Source organism: Drosophila hydei, unplaced genomic scaffold (genome assembly GCF_003285905.1).
Source record: "Drosophila hydei strain 15085-1641.00,03,60 unplaced genomic scaffold, DhydRS2 tig00000290-arrow-arrow-pilon, whole genome shotgun sequence".
NCBI lineage: Eukaryota > Metazoa > Arthropoda > Insecta > Diptera > Drosophilidae > Drosophila > Drosophila hydei.
In genome coordinates, this window is record NW_022045704.1 from 1,659,687 (window position 1) to 1,678,583 (window position 18,897).

Here is an 18,897-nt window from a genome sequence, read left to right on the forward strand (position 1 = left end):
TCCTTCTGCTCGCTCGCCTCGCTCTATTCTCGTTTCTCTCTGTTTTTTGTGGTTTAGTTTTGGCTGTGCGCCACAGTGCCATGATTTATTAGAGTCTCATGCAGATTCGCCAGCACATCATATATATATCTAAATATATCTCTATATAGCTCTCTTTGTGATCAATTGTAATTTTCTTTCATATGCAAATACTTTGCTTTGTCTCCTGCATATTTCTATTTGTTTTTTTTTTTTTTTTTTGGCCAACAATAAATTGCATCGCATCGCATCACATCGCATCGCATCGCATCGTATTGCTTCGCATCGCTCTCTGTTATATTTTGCAAATTCGATACTATTTCAGCCACAAATTGCATCAATCAAATGCATTTTGTGACCAAATTCAGTTGGCATTTCATCTACCCCGCTTTTAATTCAGACATATGTAATGCAATTCCAATGAGAAATGAATTTTCCAACTAAGTTCAGTTTGTGTGTGTGAGTAAATAATACCCTGTAATTGCGTGAAATTGTTTGGCAAACATATATTTTGAATAAGTGAATTGACGAGAAGTCGAGCGTGAGAAGAAGCTACCCTGGAAAATATAATCTAAACCTAATTGCTGCATATTTATAACGTTAATAATATTTGTTTTCGATTCACTTTCATAAAATTTTTTATCTTAGAAATTCAACAAAAATTCATTAACATGAAAAAATATTTTTATTTTCAAAAATATTACAAATTATATTTTTTAAAATAATAAATATATATTAAATAATATTTTTCAAAAGTATATAAATATATTTAAACATTTCTTACTCGTATAAAAAATGTAATATAAATTGAGTAATATTTATAGAGATTCTTTTCAATTTTTTTTTAAGTTTTTGATTCAATTTATCATTCAATTTTCAATCGAGAAATTTAAGAAAAACACAAATTGTACAAATGTTACATATACACCTGTATTTATACACCCCATTTGCGCATGTACACATCTACAGGGTATTGAACTGAAATACACCAAAAACTGAAAATCAAATAAAATCCATGCATAAACCAAGCTTAACTGTGACCCCTCAGTTGCCCACTTTAAATACATTTTTATTTGCATGCCTATATCCCTCCCCAAGAGAGGAGGCGTGGCACTTGTCGAATGTCCTTGAATGCGACAGCAGACCAAAGCAGACATAGTCATAATTTTTACGTTTTTTTTTGGCTTGTTTTTGGCTTTTTTCTGTGAAAACAGCTGTAAAATAATTTGGCCACAAAAATATAAATAAATGCGAGGCTCAAATTAAATAAAATGGCCCCAAAGCTGTACAGGCCAAAGCCAAACAATTGGCAGCTGGCTATATCTGCGTCTTATTCTCATGGTCAGTCACATTTGAGGCAATGGGGGTGGAGATGGGGATGGAATGGTGGCTTGGGGGGGCTCGCTCCACATGCGTAACCGCCATTTTGCACTCATTCAATTTGCATTTGTGCGCATATTTATTCAAATTGTTTGGCGTCCGTTTTTGGTCCTTGATCCTTGGCCAGGGCAGCTGGGCTTTGCATACATTTGCCATACAGCCGGACGCTGGGCAGTCATTGTTTTCTAGCCCAACAGAAAAGAAACAACTACCAACCAGATACTACTGCCCGTTTCTAATGTGTTTTTCTCTGCTTTCCACTTTCCACTTTCCATTTTCCATTTTCTGTTTCTGTTTATTTTGGTCTGTGTGCAGTGCCACCGAGGATTCATCACATTAGCACCGGCGGACATTTGCAAGTCAAAAAAGGTTCATCAGTGCGCATTGAGTGCTCGGCCTCTGGTAATCCAACGCCAAATGTGACTTGGAGCCGCAAAAATAATATTTTGCCCAATGGTAAGATTTTTGCATAAGTAGGCCAAAAGGATCCAAGCCAACCAGCCAGCCAGCCAGGACAACGGTGCAAATTAATAGCATCAAGTTTAACAGAAAAAAGTGCAAAAGTAAATGAATATAAAGAACTTGAACAATTTCCATAAAAATGAAAAGTCAGAAGACGGCAGAAGTGTCGCTCTCTCTGTTTCTGCTGGTTGGCCCGGCTGGTCCGAAGGTCCTTGGGTCCTTGTAATTGCCTCGTGTCATTTTACATCGATGTGCGCATTTGTTTTATCGACTTCGTATTTTGCAGGCGAGGAGAAGCTACACTCGCACGTCCTGTCCATCGAGAATGTGGATCGTCATAAGGGCGGCGTCTACATATGCACCGCCAACAATGGCGTTGGCCAGCCCGCATCCAGCCAGGTCGTCCTGCACGTCCTCTGTAAGTACCTGCACAACAAATTAATTTCAGCTCCAATTGCTAGACACTTCAATTTATTTGTGAACTGATTTCAAATGGCCAAACGTGGCCAAACTACGACTGCGACTTGCCAATTATGGAAGTGCCCGACTGTCCGACTGACATTTACTTAAAAATTTATATGCAATTTGCGCTGAAAGTCGAACCGCAAAGGTTATTCGCACAGCAGCTAATTATATGAAGACACGCGCCAAGTGCCCTCATTTCGATTTCTATTTTTATTTTCATTTTCATTTCATTTTTCGTTCATGTTGTTTACTAATTTTCTTATAATAAATAAACAGACATATATATATATATATAAATGTATACATTCGCAGATCCGCCAGAAATCTCCGTGGAGCGTCCCGTTGTCTTCTCGGGCGAGGGACACGAGGCGATGCTGGTCTGCATCGTGCATGGCGAAACACAGCCTGAGGTATGTTTTAATTAAATTTGCCGCATAAATTTTCATTTACGCGCTGGCGCTCACTTGGACATAAAACAGCACAATTTACCACAAAACCCATTAATATATATATGTATATATATACACACCCACACGCGCGTACATATACTAATTTGCAGCACTATGTTGCCTGAACACAGCTGAACAATCGAAGCATGCCACAAAATTGAAAAATATTCTATTGTAGCATGCTTTTTGGGGCAGCTGTCTTATAAATTTAATCTTTAAGCGTCGCAGCAATTGCATCCCAATTCTCAGCTTTTGAAATGGAAAACTGGCAACAACAGCAACAACGGAAACATTAATTAAAAGTCTGCAAAAGGCAAATTGAAGCGTCGCACAAAGCATAATTTTAATCAAACATGGAACGCACACACCTCACCACACACAATAGCCACAAAAAGTGACAGAGGAAAAAAAAACAAAACAGAAAGAGGAAAAGTAAACAATTCTCAAATTGTGTTGAAATGTGAAAGTCGAAATACTCTTTAGCCGAGAAATATATTTGATGAAACGTAGTTTAAAAAGAAAGTTAAACTTAAAGAGCTTAAACGGAGCTTTGATATGAAAGAAAAGGCGTTAGAAGTAATTAACTATTTTATTATAAGCTTAATTTTGCATAACTGAAGATCAGTTTTTTGCAACAGCAATACGAATTATTAGTCTGGCGAAAATTGGAATTTTATTTTATTTTGTTTAAGACCTATCCGGCGTATATCTGTCGCTTGTCTGCCTATCTGTCTGTCTGTCAGCCAAGCTTTCATCAGTTAAGCTGCCATCTATCGTCTATCAACTATCAATTATGGTCTATGGTCTATCGTGTATCGTGTATCGTCAATCGGCAATCGTCTATCCTATAACCTCTTTCCTATATCCTCTTTGCTCTTTCTTCTTTTCTCTTTTCTCTATCGTCTATCGTCTGTTTAGCTGTCTATCTCGCTGTCTAGTTTTCGCTATGTATTGATGCTTCGAACTCAAATAGTAAAAGACCAAAAGAGTTGGTTCAGCTGCACATAGAGTTTAAGAAAACTTGTCTTTGCAGGAGAGATTTGAGTTGATGCATTGAACATATTTTAAAAATTCGTTGTGAATTGTTTCACACAACAGAAAAACCATTTGCTGTTTCAAAAAGAAAACACATTGAAAATGTTCTTCATCGTTATAAAAACTGCATAGGTATATACAGAATGGCTAAAAAAGCCTCTATAAGAACTCAAAGACATCTGAAACAGTTCACACATATACACTTTATGGCATGCTCGAAATGCCCCCTTTTTTAATCTGTGGCACATTTTGTCAAAGGGAATTATAATACCCTCTAAAAGGGTATTATAAAGCAACAGAAATGTGCTCGTTTGGACAAACACACATACGTCTACACATGTGTGTATGTATGTATACAGAATATTTTCGCTGCCGGCCAATTCCTTTTTTTTTATAGAGAAGTATTTATATTTTTTGTGCTGTTCGCCTTTGCCGACATTTAAATTAATGCGCTTGGCTATAATTCAAAGTAAAATTGCGGAAGTTGCCAAAGCGGAAGTGTGAAGGGAAAAAATGCCAGCAAGCAGAAGTAGAAGAAAAAAAATACCAAGCTGAGCATGTAAAAAAAAGCTATCAAAATGCTGAGGAACAGAGAGAGAGAGATGGCGAGAGAGGGAGAGCAGAAGCGAGCGAGCTATATAATGACTGGAGACCGCAAATGTCAATGCTTAAAATTATACAGCCTCGGTTCGCCTCACTTTGCTTCGTCTCTGAGTGAGTGACTGACCAAGCACTACCCAGCTGCCCAGTCTATGTGGCCAGCGCCAGCGCCTGCCTTCATCCGGCAGTTGTTCTAGGAATTTTGGGGGCGTTGCATTACGTTTTTATGCTATTTAATTTTTCACAATTTTTCTGTGTTTTTTTTTATTTGTGTAGCCACAAAAGAGTTGATTTCGCGCTTTCCCAGTAAAAGCGCCAACTACTTATTTACTTTTCCCTCTCGCTCTCGCTCTATAACTCTCTCTCCTTCTCTCTCTGTATCTCTCTTTTTTGTTCTCTTTCTGGCATTGCTTTGTTTGTGCTGCTGGACACATTTCATTATACGACAAGTTGCCTGCCGTCCGGCTCGATTTGCAGATGGACATGGCATTTGTAGTCTTTGAGAATGGCATTTCCGCATGCAATTTTTACTAGCTGCCACGCCCCCTCTCTGTGCCCTCCGCCTCTCTTTGTTTGGCTGTTTCATGACTCCGGCTGAATGTATAGAATTTAACGCTTCGCTCACGCTGCCGGCGCCTGTTCATGCCACACGCTAACGAGCCCCGTTCCAACTAGCAACTGGCAACTTGCAACTTGCAACTTACAACTTGCCGCAGCTCACAGCGTGTGTCTGCATTTCAAAATTGTACGCAGCCTTTGTATGCCGCAATGCCGGCTACCCGAGCAGCCTCTGTTGCTTAACTCGACTACAAGCCTGCCTCGCAGCTATACAGGGCGCATCAAAAAGTTCTTAAATTAGCAGTCAGCTGAGGCCAGATATGTGCATTGCTATGAAAGTGAATAAAAATTAATTAACCTTTCAGTCATAGCTTGTATATCACCTTTTTCGGCAAACTGTTTGCGGTACTTAAAGTGGAAAAAGAAAGCAGATCTCTTTAATATAGCTGAGTTATGAACTTACTTCAGTCTTCTTTGGAAACTGTGAAAGGTTTATCATACCTAAAAGACTTTTACTATTAATGCAACTGTTTTTTGTTTATAATACTTATGTAATTAGAACACTAGCCACTAACCACAGTTACTATTGATTGAACTATTTTGCTTTGCTGAACTTGAATCTGAATGTCATAGAGACAGCTATATTGCACCCGTTGTTTGCTGTCACATTTGAGTTCGTTTAATATAAATGTAGTTAGTTTATTATAAAGAAATAATTAAAATAAAAACATTTAAAAAGAAAATGTTTGTTGAATTGATCTGATAATCTGCTATGATCTGATCGGATGTGAACTGATTTGCTTTACTCATTCTTTCTGCTCTCGCATTTATCCTACACTAATGTCTCCCTCAACAGACAAAATGTATATTTCTATCTTATTCAAATTAGACTGTAATGAAATAAAAAATCTTATACATTTAAATGCCTCCTCCTTTAATAAACAATCTAAAATTAGCATTAAAAAATAGATTTCTTGCACTTTTACTAATGTATACTCTATAGTAATATCTCTAAATAAAACTATTTCCCGCACATTTTCATAGTCTAATTCTTGATTACTAAATTTGATCAAATTTTGTTGGTCTGTGTAAACAAGAAGCAAATAGTAGAGACGTTTAATAGCACAAGGAAAAGCTGCAATAATATAATAAATAATCTGTGTTAGACTTAACCGAACGGAAAAGGAGCTTAAGCTATAGTGTCCACATGAGTGTGTGTGTGAGCATGTGTGTGTCTGCATACATAGGAGATATTTGGGTATATGTAAATAGATCAAAGAGAAGGCACAGCTAGAAAATTGTTTTCGAAATAAATAGACTACAAATTGCAAATATCTGCAGGGTATATTCCGCTCTGTTGCAGCTCAGTAGAGCTATAGATAGAGAGACTTAATTTAGATGCAAAGTGTGGGCCACAAAGTGAAATCTAATTTATATTTCAATCATGTGTCATGTGTTTCATTTTTAATTAATGCGAAATACTTGCATAAGAACGATATTTGTGGCTCATGAAGGAGTCGCCTCTAATGCTTCAGCTGATTGAATCTGATATTAATTACAAAGAGTGCAGCTAGGCGAGTGTGTGTTGGAATGCTTGATGAATTGATAAATAGCTGCATTGTGGGGCGGACGAGTATGCCTTGATTGATATTGATTGATGCTGCCTGGCGCATTTTTAATTATGCTTTTGACAATGGCTCGCCGCAACAATAAGCCAAATGCGGCAAAGTTGCAGAGATGCTGCATACATGCTAATGCTGATGCCATTGAGGGCTATTAATTATTAAGCTTTAAAGGACACACACACCTGCATAATGTGTGTATGAATGGGAGAGAGAGTGGCACTTACATGTGTGCATATTTGCATATTAATTAGGAATTGCGGCACGGGCTGTGGCAGATTCATAATCCATTGATATATATATTGTTGATTTGTTGCATAATGAATACCATAAACACGCATGCAACACGCATCGCGCCGCCCCCAGCCCTCTCTTGAGTGGCGGCTGGCGAGGCAACATTGTCATTAGAGCAATTGTCATTAACATGATGAGCGACAGCAATGAGACAACATCATTATCATTGAGAGGCAGGCGCATTGCTGTTGTCATCGATGTCATTGATGTCGTTGGCAGGCGCATTAAACATGCAGCCGCATTTGACACAGCTATCAACAGCTAACAACCATTAATGGGTGTTGCCTGTACAGGCTAACCCCCAGCACACCGCGCCACACTGCTCCAATCACTAGCTTCAGGGTGCCATGCAGCTTAATGCGCCCTGTCATCACTGGGTCCCGGCCATGGTCGTTGTCATTGCTTTTAATTATTTTCCAAATTAATTTTCAAATTGGTAATTTTCTTCACATTTGCGCACACGGATAGAGCTCTCCTCTCTGCCTCTCTCTCTCCTTTCAGGCCTAATGAGTTTTTATCCTGTGTGTGTGTGTGTGTGTGTCTGACACAGTAATTGACTGCAAGTTTTGCCTAGTTGCAAAACAGTTACGCCCTTGGCGTAAGCTCACTCACATATTGTCATCCGAAATTGGGCGTATTTAGAGTGCCGACGTCGAGCACTTAATTATCCTGATTTTATTAGGTTTAACTATGCATTTGATTGCGCTCAATTTGAAATCAATTTCAAATTTGAATTAGTCCATGCTAACAATGATTGAGGACTATTTGCAAAGCTTGTGTTTGTCAAAGTGCAATCATAAATAGTATTGAGGGTAATCACAGTTCAAGAAATAGTTTACATTAGCAGCCTTTAGCTTGTACTGAACATTTTTGTAAATATAGTTCAATATTTCAGTGAGTATTGTGAACTACTTTAACTATAACAAATATGTTTCTAAATGGCAAATATTGTTTACTTCTTGTCATTAAGTCTGTCAGTCTATCAATCTGTAAGAGAATTAATAAATGGATCAATCAATCAAGAATAGTGTACTCCAGTCAGTCAATCATGTAGATCAATCATATAAGCTTCTATCAGTCAGTCAGTCATTCAATAATAATATTATAGCAGAGCACAACAATATTAATCAATTAATATGTCAACCAAGATCAATCAACTTTTGAAGTTTCCAACAGTCAATCATTCCATTTATCAAGCAGCTAGTATTACAGTGTGTTGATCAGCACGTCAGTCAGTATGTATTCAGTCAATCCATTAGGCGTGCATTCAGACATTCAACGAGCTAGCCAGTAATTTATGCAGTCAATCAAAATAGATGACAGATACCAAACAATCAATCAATTACTCAATCAAGCAGTCAGTCCATTATCTAATAAGATAATCAAAGCCTCATACTCAAGCTTCAATCATTCAGCTATTCTCTAGTAGATCAATCAATCACTCAATCAATCAATTGGCCAACCAATTAATTAGATTGACAGTGCTTACTAACTAGATCAATCAAGCAGTCAGTTCAACACTTCTGTAAGATAATCATTCGCCTTCTTGTCCATCACTCACTTGCCATCAATCATATGGTCTAAAATTTAATTAGTATTACATTGCTTTGATAATCAATCAGTAATTAAGTCGATCTGCCAGAGATCAGTTACTAAGTCAGTCAATCAATCAATTAGTTCTTGAATCAGTATGCCATAGCTGTGATAATCAATCAATTTTCAGTGCAGCTGCTCATAAGTCAATCCCTCAAATAGTTTATCCGTCAATCCCAGAGTCAATCAGTCAATCAATCAATCACTGATTCAATCAGTTTGCAATACCTCTCATAATCAATCAACAAGTCAATCGCTACTTAGAAGCCAATATTGTTACATAATCAATAAGTCAGTGAGTCATTCAATCGCTCGCATTAGCCAAAACTTATCCTGCAATCATGGCATCATTAAGCATTTAACTTGAAATTTATTCATCTAAAAATCATTTCACAATTAAATTAAACTTAAAATTAACTTTGCCCGAAGCTATTGACATAAATATTGAATTTGATTCAACTTCAGCTGCACATTTAATGATTCGCATTATATTTTATTGACTATGCTGTGAAAATATGCCCATTAATACGGCATTATTAATGCTTTATTATCGCAGTGCTCGACAATGATGTTGACGCTACGCATTAATCCGAATCTGAAGAGTCGCTTTTGAAGTTAAATGAAGCGAATGCTTCACTCGCTGCGCTCATTTGATTTTTAATTAGAGCCTTGACACTTTGGACTATTTGTTTGTGCAGTGCGGAAATTAACAGACATTCCGTAATGATTTGAGTACAATTGTAAATTGCTGACGTGTAATTAATTACGACAAATTATTTATTAACCGATTTCTATGAGAGTTTGCTAACTGATTGGGACGGAGATAGAGGCAGAGCGGGAGGAAGAGAGGGAGTATGGGCTGTTTGGGTGGCAATCAGGCAGCTTAAGTCAATTGTTAGCTATTAAAGGCGACACTAGCAAAGCGAAGAAAGAAAACAGAGCTGCAGAGGGAGAGAGATTGGGAGAGGCACACTGTTGTATGCGTGTTTGGCGTTCTACGTTGCGTATGCGTAATTATTTGCTTTGTGCCTGACGGACAGGCTGAGACTCAAACTGAAGCAGCACTCGACACGCAGCTGTTACACACATACACACACACACACACCTAACAACACTTTTCCGTTAGCAATTTCCGCTTTGGCACCCAAGTGGGAATTGCAGCATTGAGCGCCAAGTCAAAGGCAAAAGCAAAGTCGCAGCTGAGGCGAAGCTTCCATTCGTGTTGCTGATTAGTGTTGATTGGCATTTCTCGCTTTGCTGCTCATCAATGCTAATTTTTTTTCTTCTTCTGCTTTTCTTTTCTTTTCTTTTCTTTTCGGTTTTGCCCTTGCCACGCATTTTGTTGTGTCGTGGCCTCGTTGCTGCTGCAACAAAAGCAGTTTGCAAATGTAGCGCAGGATGCCAAAGATTGATTGACGCAACATTTTGTGCTGATGTTGATATTGATGAAGTGCCCAATCAATTGGCTGTCCAAAGGACTTCCTCACAACTACACATATTAGAATCAATGCGCACAATTTAATATACCAAGAGTAATTAATGCATTTAGCCACACAACCACACAGCGTTAGGGAAAAATATGAAATTTGGAACTGCTTAGTGCCGTGTCAACACTTACGGCTCGTTACGCACGGCTGAGCGACAGGGCTGCTGCTGATGATGTTGGCCATGGCTGATGAACGTGGCTTAAATAAAGGCAAAAGCGTAAAATCAACAACAGGCAACGGCAATAGCAACAGCTACAACGACGCCAACAAAAGGCATGGAAAACGCAAACATCAACATTTTCCACAAATAATAACAAACATTTATGGCATGATGGCATAACTGTAACTACACACACGTACGGCAGTATCTAGATGTGTGTCTATGAGAGAGTGTGTCAGTGTGAGTGTGTGTATGTGCCTGATATATATGACAACACATGTGCAACGTTGACAGCCATTTTAATGGAATATGCGCCAAAACAGCGCCAAAGCCCGGAATGGTCAAAGCGACAAGCAGCAAATGTGTTTGCCACATGGTTGGACAGCAAATATATAATGCCCCAATGACAAAACAAAATTACAAGTATACATATGGGCAACAGTTATGGCTATTTATAGCACAAGAAATGTGCCTAAAGTACAATTGCAAATATTTTATATAATACTATTGTCAAGAGCTTTAGTGTCACAAAAGTTTGGTCGAGGCGTTGCTTAGGATGCATTTGGAATTTGCTTTGCACTTAAATAACACTTTCTTCATTCAATTCATTTTCTATCATTTTACTGCATTTTTTTTTTTAAATAAATATTATAAATATTTTTCCCAAATATTAATATTTTTCTTATAGTCGATACTTCAATAAATATTTTATATTTGTTGAGATATTTTTATTTCTTTTACGCCTCAATGCAAATTCTGCTTAAGCTTATATAAAATTAAATATATATTAGAAATGTTATTTTTAAATTATATAACAGTCTACCTTAAAACAACATAAAACAAGTAAGAAAGCTCTAGTCGGGGTGCCCGACTAGGAGATACCCTGATCCCAGTCCTTTGAGTTTTTTAATATTTTCCGTAGTTTGTATCGAGTATTAAAAAAAAAGAAAACAAATAAAAATCGACATTGTGAGACCAGGTTTCGAACCCGGATTATTTGCGCAACGTGCACAAACTCTACCAACACCGCCACTTCATAACTAAAAAAAAAATAGAACAATAAAAAACATTTCATCTTCACTGGTCTCGAACCCGGACCAAGCTGCATACGAGCGGAGCCTCTACCAACGCAGCCACTGCCCTTCTTATTCGAGACGTTGCAAATTTGAACATAAGTAGCAGCTAATAATTCAGCACAATTCAATCGGAATTTCAATTCTTGGAATAGAAAAGAATAGGAAAAATGCGTGCGCGTGGCGCTGCTGACATGTGCTTTTGCAAATTGGCCAAACGTTTTGTTTAATAACTTCTGTTTTACTTAATGGATTTTAATGAAATTTTCAGCATATGATCTATATATCCTATTGGATTGGTTGAGATGCAAACGTCTTGACATAATGGCCCTAGTTCCAACTAAACTTAAATTCTAAGAATTTGGGGGAATTTGGAGCCGGTATCCAAAATCCAACAAAAATCAAAATTGCATAAAATATACATAAGACTAAATACAAAATTTGGAAGCTCTAGCTCTCAAGACGTTCGAGATATAATTTATTTACTGCATTTCAATAATGTTTTTATTCGATAACAATTAAATGCGAATAGTTATCGAATATTTGAAACAAACTTGACCTGCGCGTGCTATACACGGACCTACAAAAAAAATTTCAAGTCTCTAGCTCTTATAGATGCTGAGATCCACGCGTTCACACATACGGACAGACGGACAGACGGACAGACAGACAGACGGACAGGGCTCAATCGACTCGGCTTGTCGTCCTGATCAAGAATATATATACTTTATGGGGTCTGCCACGCCTCCTTCTGCCTGTTACATACATTTGCACAAAACCATTATACCCTGATTTCCCATTTTTAATGGGATCAGGGTATAAAAAAATAAATTATTAACCTTATTTATATATTAATAAAAAATTTATTTAAGGCCAAGCTAGTTGCCCTCAGTTTATTTTTTTAGGCATTCAGCCCAAGCTCAATTTAACTTGGCATAATAAATACCTTTCCGTGCTTATCAAATAAATTTTCAAAAAAATAGTTGAAAATTAATTTTAAAATTGTGTACATACTTTTAAAAGTTCAATAAGTTTTTAAGTATTCTTAAAAGCAGTTTCAAGCAGAGTTTTTCTTTAAGACATGCAATATTTTTCATTATAATTCCGCCAAGCTTTTCTAACCCACTGTGCAATATGCACGTTCGCCCTTGTCGATTTTTTTCTATATTTGTTTTGCTCTTATTTGTTTTCTATACGTATATAAATTTCTATGTATAAATAGATATATGTTTATACTCAGTTAGAAACGTACTTTCTGGTGAAGGTTTTCGTTTTTGGTTCTCTTTTTGTTTTGTTTGCTGGCTTTTTTGGCGGGGACCTTCTTGTTGGCATGTGAGTCATGCGTGGAGCACCTGCTGCCTACCCGGTTTCTGTGTTAATTCGTGCGTTGTGCCCCAAAACGCGAAGCAACTACCCAGCGCTGGCCTGTCTGAGCCCTGTCAAAGCGGCCATGTATATCGCACACATGTGAACAAACAGCAACCAGCAGAGTCGGCAGATTTCCAGGGCCTAAAGCACGATTCGTTGCCAAAACACGCACAAGGATCCCCCCGTTGTGGTGCCTATCTGCTGCCACGCTATCTGCTGTCTGCCCGCCTGTACTAGTTAGTGCCGTGCTGCGGCTCTGTGTTTGCTCAGGATATGCGCGCACTTGACATACGAAACAGGCTCGTGAAATATGTATGCACACATATGTATATATATATATATATACATAAACTTCAGTTGTCAAAATATTCACAAAAATTAAGAGGCTAGCGCAAGGGAAGCTGCGCATTTACACATCACTCATTTCAGCCCGACAGCCACTGTTTAAGATTTATGGGAATTTATTACCAGAAGCAAAATTGATATGCGAAATAATTAACTCTTTCAAATGCAGGTGACAAGTGAGCTGAGAATAATTATGATTATATATATTAAGTGGGAAGCCAAAGCAAAGATACGAGACACATAATTAACAATATTGAACCAGTTATAAATGGGTATGAAATATGTATAATAAGCTTAACTACATTTAAGCAGGCTTTCAATTGGAAATATTAAATTTTTATTGTAGTTATGGCAGAAGAAGCCTTCTCAAATTAATTGTAACTTGGGCGCGACTAAATAGCAAGTTGAAGGAGAGACTCAACTTGGTGTAGTCTTATATTTCTTATAGTTATATCAAATATTATTTTAGAGTTACACAAGTTTAAATCATAATAAAACAAATGAATAAATTTGCGATATCAATGAAATGACCTTTGTTGAGTAGAACATTGTATGGCATTCGTTTATGAATATGTCTAAGACCAAGTCTGGAGCATTTTTCATAATCAACAATATGATGATCATCTACGAAGATATATGATCAATGACTCCCACATTCTTCTATGCTTAAGCATATCATTTATAAATAATATTCATAAAATTAAAAAAATAAATATATGTAAAAAAAAGGCATAGCAAAATTTCAAATTAAATCATAAAGTTGATTTTCTGACTCAATTGCTTGCAGCCCATTCACATGCTTTAAGAAGCCATCAGGAAAGGGCATGTGATCTATTGCCACTTGAAATTAATGATGTCGACTGCATAATCAGGCAAATCCCTATTTAAGCGAATCTAATTCAATGCTCGACAGCTTGAATGGCAGCGAAGCCTTTGCAATTGGCTGTAACGCGATAGACGTGAAAGCATTTGCAGCAAATCACTTGAACTTTCTCACACCTTGTCGCGCACAGCTCATCACACACACATACATACACACACACACACACAGCATTTACAGCTACTGAATGAGCTTCTATTTCAATGTGGAGAGTTAACGCTCTTTGAATTTCGTTTCGTGTTCGAGTTACGTTACGTTACGATTGACCAAGTTTTCAATTATTTACAGGTAATTTGGTTCAAAGACACCATGCAATTGGACACCACCGAGCGGCACATCATGGAGAATCGCGGCTCACGTCACACGCTGATTATACGCAAAGTGCATCCGCAGGACTTTGGCAACTATTCCTGCGTGGCCGAGAATCAGCTTGGCAAGTCACGCAAAACTTTGCAGCTGAGCGGAAAACCGAATGTTGCCGTTTTTAATTCACCGGCAATCAGTCAGTACAAGGACAGGTAAGAATCCACCATGTCAGACAGAGAGAAAGACAGAGAGAGAGAGAGACGTCCAGACACGTGCGCGTTCACGTGGCTACGTGCCACACACACAGACTGAGACACAGACACACATACACTGTCAGATAAGTGCTTGACTTCAGTTGAGCTAAGTTAACTTCAGTTGAATTGAGATAGCCTAATTAGCGCAGCTCAGATTTATATATACGTATATATACGTAACATGAAATGACGTATACGCACATTTGACAAACAAAAAAAGAATGCAAAAAATGATATTAGAAATGTCAGTTTTTCGGACAGTGTATATTGAGACGGCGGCTTTATTAGTTTCATTCTGCTGAATGACACACCATGGACTGTGGGGACGGTCGGCCAACTGGTCGTATACGTAACAAATAAAACTTTTAATTGGATTAGCTGTCATCAGACAGCCACACACACACACACACACATACACATACAGAAAGAGACAATCAGACAGACAGAGAGACCCACACATGGCTGAGAGGACAAGCAGCCAAGCGACAAACAAGCTCACATCTCACTGTCATACACACACAGAGTGTGAGAGAGAGCAAGAGTGAGGGCAGAGAAGCAGAGAGAGTGTGAGGTAGACAGACAACGACATAGCTATAGACCTAACAAGCTGCCAGCGTGTGGCATTGGCACCTTTCAATAATTCAACTTGAATTAAGTTCAATAAACTAGAAAAAACTGAACAGAGAAACATATAGAAATTGCCATTTGAAATGTGCAAAATTGAAAATGCGTAGCGAAAAAGGTCGAACATATCAAATAACTCAGATATTAAATGAAATTCCAAAACCAATTTACTCAACTACAGTTATTGCTGCTTGACACATGAGCCAAGATATTTTCCCAAAAATGAACACAGAATTATTAATAATTTATATTTATTTTGAAAAGCTTAGATAAATAGTACTCAAATTTAAAAATTATTTAATACCATTTTATATTTAAGTGAAATATTTGCTGAAATCATAAACTTGAAGTAAATAGATATTTTAAAATAAATGAGAGAACGGTTTTTCATTCATTCATTTTGAAAAATAATATTTAAATTTAAATTTATTTTATATTTATTTTTATATTACAATTTTGCTGCATTTTCTCAAATTTATTTTAATAATTAATTCAGAAACTTTTAATAAATAAATATTTAAAATATAACGAAATATTTTTCTTGTATAAAAATATTGATTTTCGCTTATTTATTTATGTAAAATAGATTTTAATTTAATTTTTGTGAACATATTAATTAATAATGAATTCATAATTAAAATACAGTGTTATGCCAGTTACGAGCGACTGCTGTTAGCATGTTTGCGTATACGCACCGCGTAACAAAGTTTCTCTAGACGAACACGAACATTGGGCAGGGGCAATGGGCAATGAGTCCGTCTCTCTCTCTCATTTTCTCTTTCTCTTTTTCTCTCTCTGTGGGGCAGCAGAAATGTTTTTTTTTTTTTTGTTGGTTGATGCTGAACGAGATTCGGGTTTTGTCAACGCAACGCTGATTTCATTTGCTGCCTGGCCCGGAAACTGCTGCCGGCAATTAAGGCTGCCAAATTGGTGGCCCATGGAGCCATAGATATGGGGAGGCCACAGGCTGGCGCCAGTCGTTGAGTCTTCAATTGTTCATAATCATTTTTATTGCCAGCCTTACTTTGATGCTATATGCGAAAAGTTGGCCCTGATTGGCGTTTTATGTTTTTATTGTGCGCAGGACTTCAGGTTATTAGTTCATATGGCTCAATAAGCATGCAAAACAAAACCAACAAGAAAAATATAAAAAAATTGGAATGGAATGAAATTACGCACATTGAAACCGAAAATAAATGCCAAACACAAGCAGCAGCGGCACAGATCCTTTGCCATTTGTATAAGTTGGCTTGTTTATGGCCTTTGGACCGCGCTACTCCCCTTGCTGGGCGCTCTCTCTTAGCTGATTAGCATTCAAATTGTGTGCCGAGTTTATCGCAAAGCAATGAACTAGCGCCTTTGTAATGCGAATGCGAACTCTGAGTGGAAATAGGAGTGGGAGTGAGGCTAGGAGTGGGAAGAGGCAGAAGGACAACAAGGACACACAAGCGCTTTGCTTGTAATTAGTTGTTTACTTGAACGCTGCTTGAATAGTTTCGACTCTCTCTCGATTACCGTCATAAATACTGCCAAATCTGTTGGCAACTGTTGTGTGGCTTAAAGTGAGTCTTTAAGACTGAGGCCAATGGCCAAAATGCAGCTGGGCGTGGCCTGCTGTTAGTCTTTCGGTTGAATGAACGAAACGCATTGTGCGCACAACGAAGGACAAACAAAGGGCCAATAACAAAGACGGAGAACAGCAGCAAAGCAGTAGCAGCAGCAGCAGCAGCAGCAGCAGTAACAGGGACAACAACAGCAATTGCTTTATGTGCGATATCTTAACCCCAGCCATTGTCAGCATTGATTATGTTGCTGTTGACGCAGCAACAACAATTGCTGCTGTTGCGTGCTGACTGCAGCAACATGGCTTTATATCAAATTTAACAATTACATATTGATTGAGTTCGTCTTAAAAATAAATCTGGCGCCAACTGTTGCACGCAACCAACTAACTCTGTCGCTCTCTCTATCTCTCTCTCTCTCTCTCTGTCGCCCTCTCTCTTTGTGTAGATACAACATTTCGTGGGCAGTCGACTCTCACACACCCATCGAGGAGTACAAGTTGTCCTTCCGCAAGCTGCCACAAGGACATGAGGTCGTTGACAATGCCATTGACTCGCAATCCTCATCGTCATCGTCCTCCTCCTCCTCGATGTCTTCGTCCTCGTCTTACGGCACCAGCAGCCACAATCATCGCATCGGCAACAACTTGGCCAACTATGGCGGCTATGGCAATCTGATGCGCTGGGGCCACAACGATTGGCGCGATGTGGTGCTGCCCGCCTTCCCCCTATCGCACCACTACGCCCAAGGCATGAGCTATATGGTGCGCGGCCTGGATCCCGATCAGCAATACGAGGCCACAGTGCAGTCCCGGTAAGTAAAAGCTAAGCTCAACTATGCAGTGCTGGCTCACACTTAACAAGAAATTGAAAGGCAAAATAAGTAGAAAATGGTTTTAGGGCACTTGGACATTTTGATTAAAATTTATATACATTATATATATAAAATAATCTGCAATTTGTTGAATGCAACTTAGAAAGATTTCTTGCCTCAAAGCATCTTTCGTATACGTGCAGCATAAACTGCAGTAAGACGTATGGAATTTCAAATTTCTTTAGTTTTAATGAACATTTTATTAAATTTAGTTAGGCATAGGCTGATATATGTCATTCATATGAACACTTCTGAAAGTTTCTTAAACATTCTTGACTTTGCTCTCTGAGTCTCAGAAATAGCATTTTATAGTCGAGATTTATATCAGTCAAATAACGCCTAGATTATTGAATTAATTAGTTATAAAACTCTAATTGATCTAGTGCTTATCATTGAACAGTCTACTTCCAAAAATATGCACATTCTATAACTAAATAAAATAATTTATTTAGTTGGAACTAAATATATCCATTATGCCAAGTCTGCTAGCCTACCTTAAGTTGCAGCAAAGCCAACAAATTCTTTTTACTGTTGAATGCAGTTAATGCAAAACTGGAAAACAAAGAAAATTGCTAAAAAATAAAGCTAACTTTTAAATTTCTTCAGCTATACGAAAAATTGTCCTGATGATGCTATTATTTATTTCCTTCTTATATATGCACATATAGAGCACTCAGCTTCATGCGTGGCCTATTAGTACACTTAAAACCTTTAGTTTTGATATCTTTGACAGATATTTTAGTCACAAAGTGTTTAGTAAAAATATTAAACAACAATTTAGACGCTGCAATCTCAGTTAGAGTACGTGAAACGTGTTAGCAGAGCAAATTCCCAAGTTAATTTAATAAATTGTTATGTTATATGTATGGGGCAAAGACTCAGTTTTCAATACGTTACGTTGCAGCTGGCTCAGTTCAGTTGAAGCTGTGCAACAATCAGACAATCAGTCAATCAGTCAGATAGGCAGCTAATAAGGATAAGCTCTCTCTGCTAATAGTGTTCAGGAATATGTATATATTTAAAACAGATTTCAATAATTGTTGCAACAAGTGCTTTAATATGTGCCACAAATTATTCACAGGAATCGCTATGGCTGGAGTGACTTGACCAACAGCTTCTTCTTCTCCACATCATCAAATGGTGAGTTGAGCCAGCGCTTGAGGGTTTATATATATATATATATAAATATATTTATATATATATATATATTATATGCCTCTCTCTCTCCCACACTCTATCTATCTCTATCTACATATAGCATATAAATATCGCATAAATGTGTATAAATAGCATATCATATTTTAAGCCAGGCGTATGACATGCTCTCAAATCGGTGTCTCTATGTGTGTGTGTGAGCAGATTATAGCACACACCCACACATAGGGAGGGAGCGAGTGAGGGACATGCGCCTGGCGCTTATGTAACACTTTATTTTATTAAATTTTCAAGCTTCAGTTGGTATTTTTGTATTTCTTCTTTTTTTTTTTT

The 18,897-nt window shown here is 37.7% G+C and overlaps 1 protein-coding gene across 2 annotated transcripts in view; it reads left to right on the forward strand.

Moving 5' to 3' along the window:
• Nucleotides 1-18,897, forward strand: part of LOC111593236 (lachesin) — a 149,909-nt gene that overhangs the window by 120,686 nt on the left and 10,326 nt on the right. For both annotated transcript variants that reach the window (XM_030223802.1, XM_030223801.1), the window contains exons 6-11: nucleotides 1,714-1,854; nucleotides 2,147-2,278; nucleotides 2,638-2,735; nucleotides 14,078-14,307; nucleotides 16,984-17,349; nucleotides 18,491-18,549. In XM_030223802.1, the coding sequence (XP_030079662.1) occupies nucleotides 1,714-1,854; nucleotides 2,147-2,278; nucleotides 2,638-2,735; nucleotides 14,078-14,307; nucleotides 16,984-17,349; nucleotides 18,491-18,549 (1,026 nt within the window). The remainder of the gene's footprint in view (nucleotides 1-1,713; nucleotides 1,855-2,146; nucleotides 2,279-2,637; nucleotides 2,736-14,077; nucleotides 14,308-16,983; nucleotides 17,350-18,490; nucleotides 18,550-18,897) is intronic.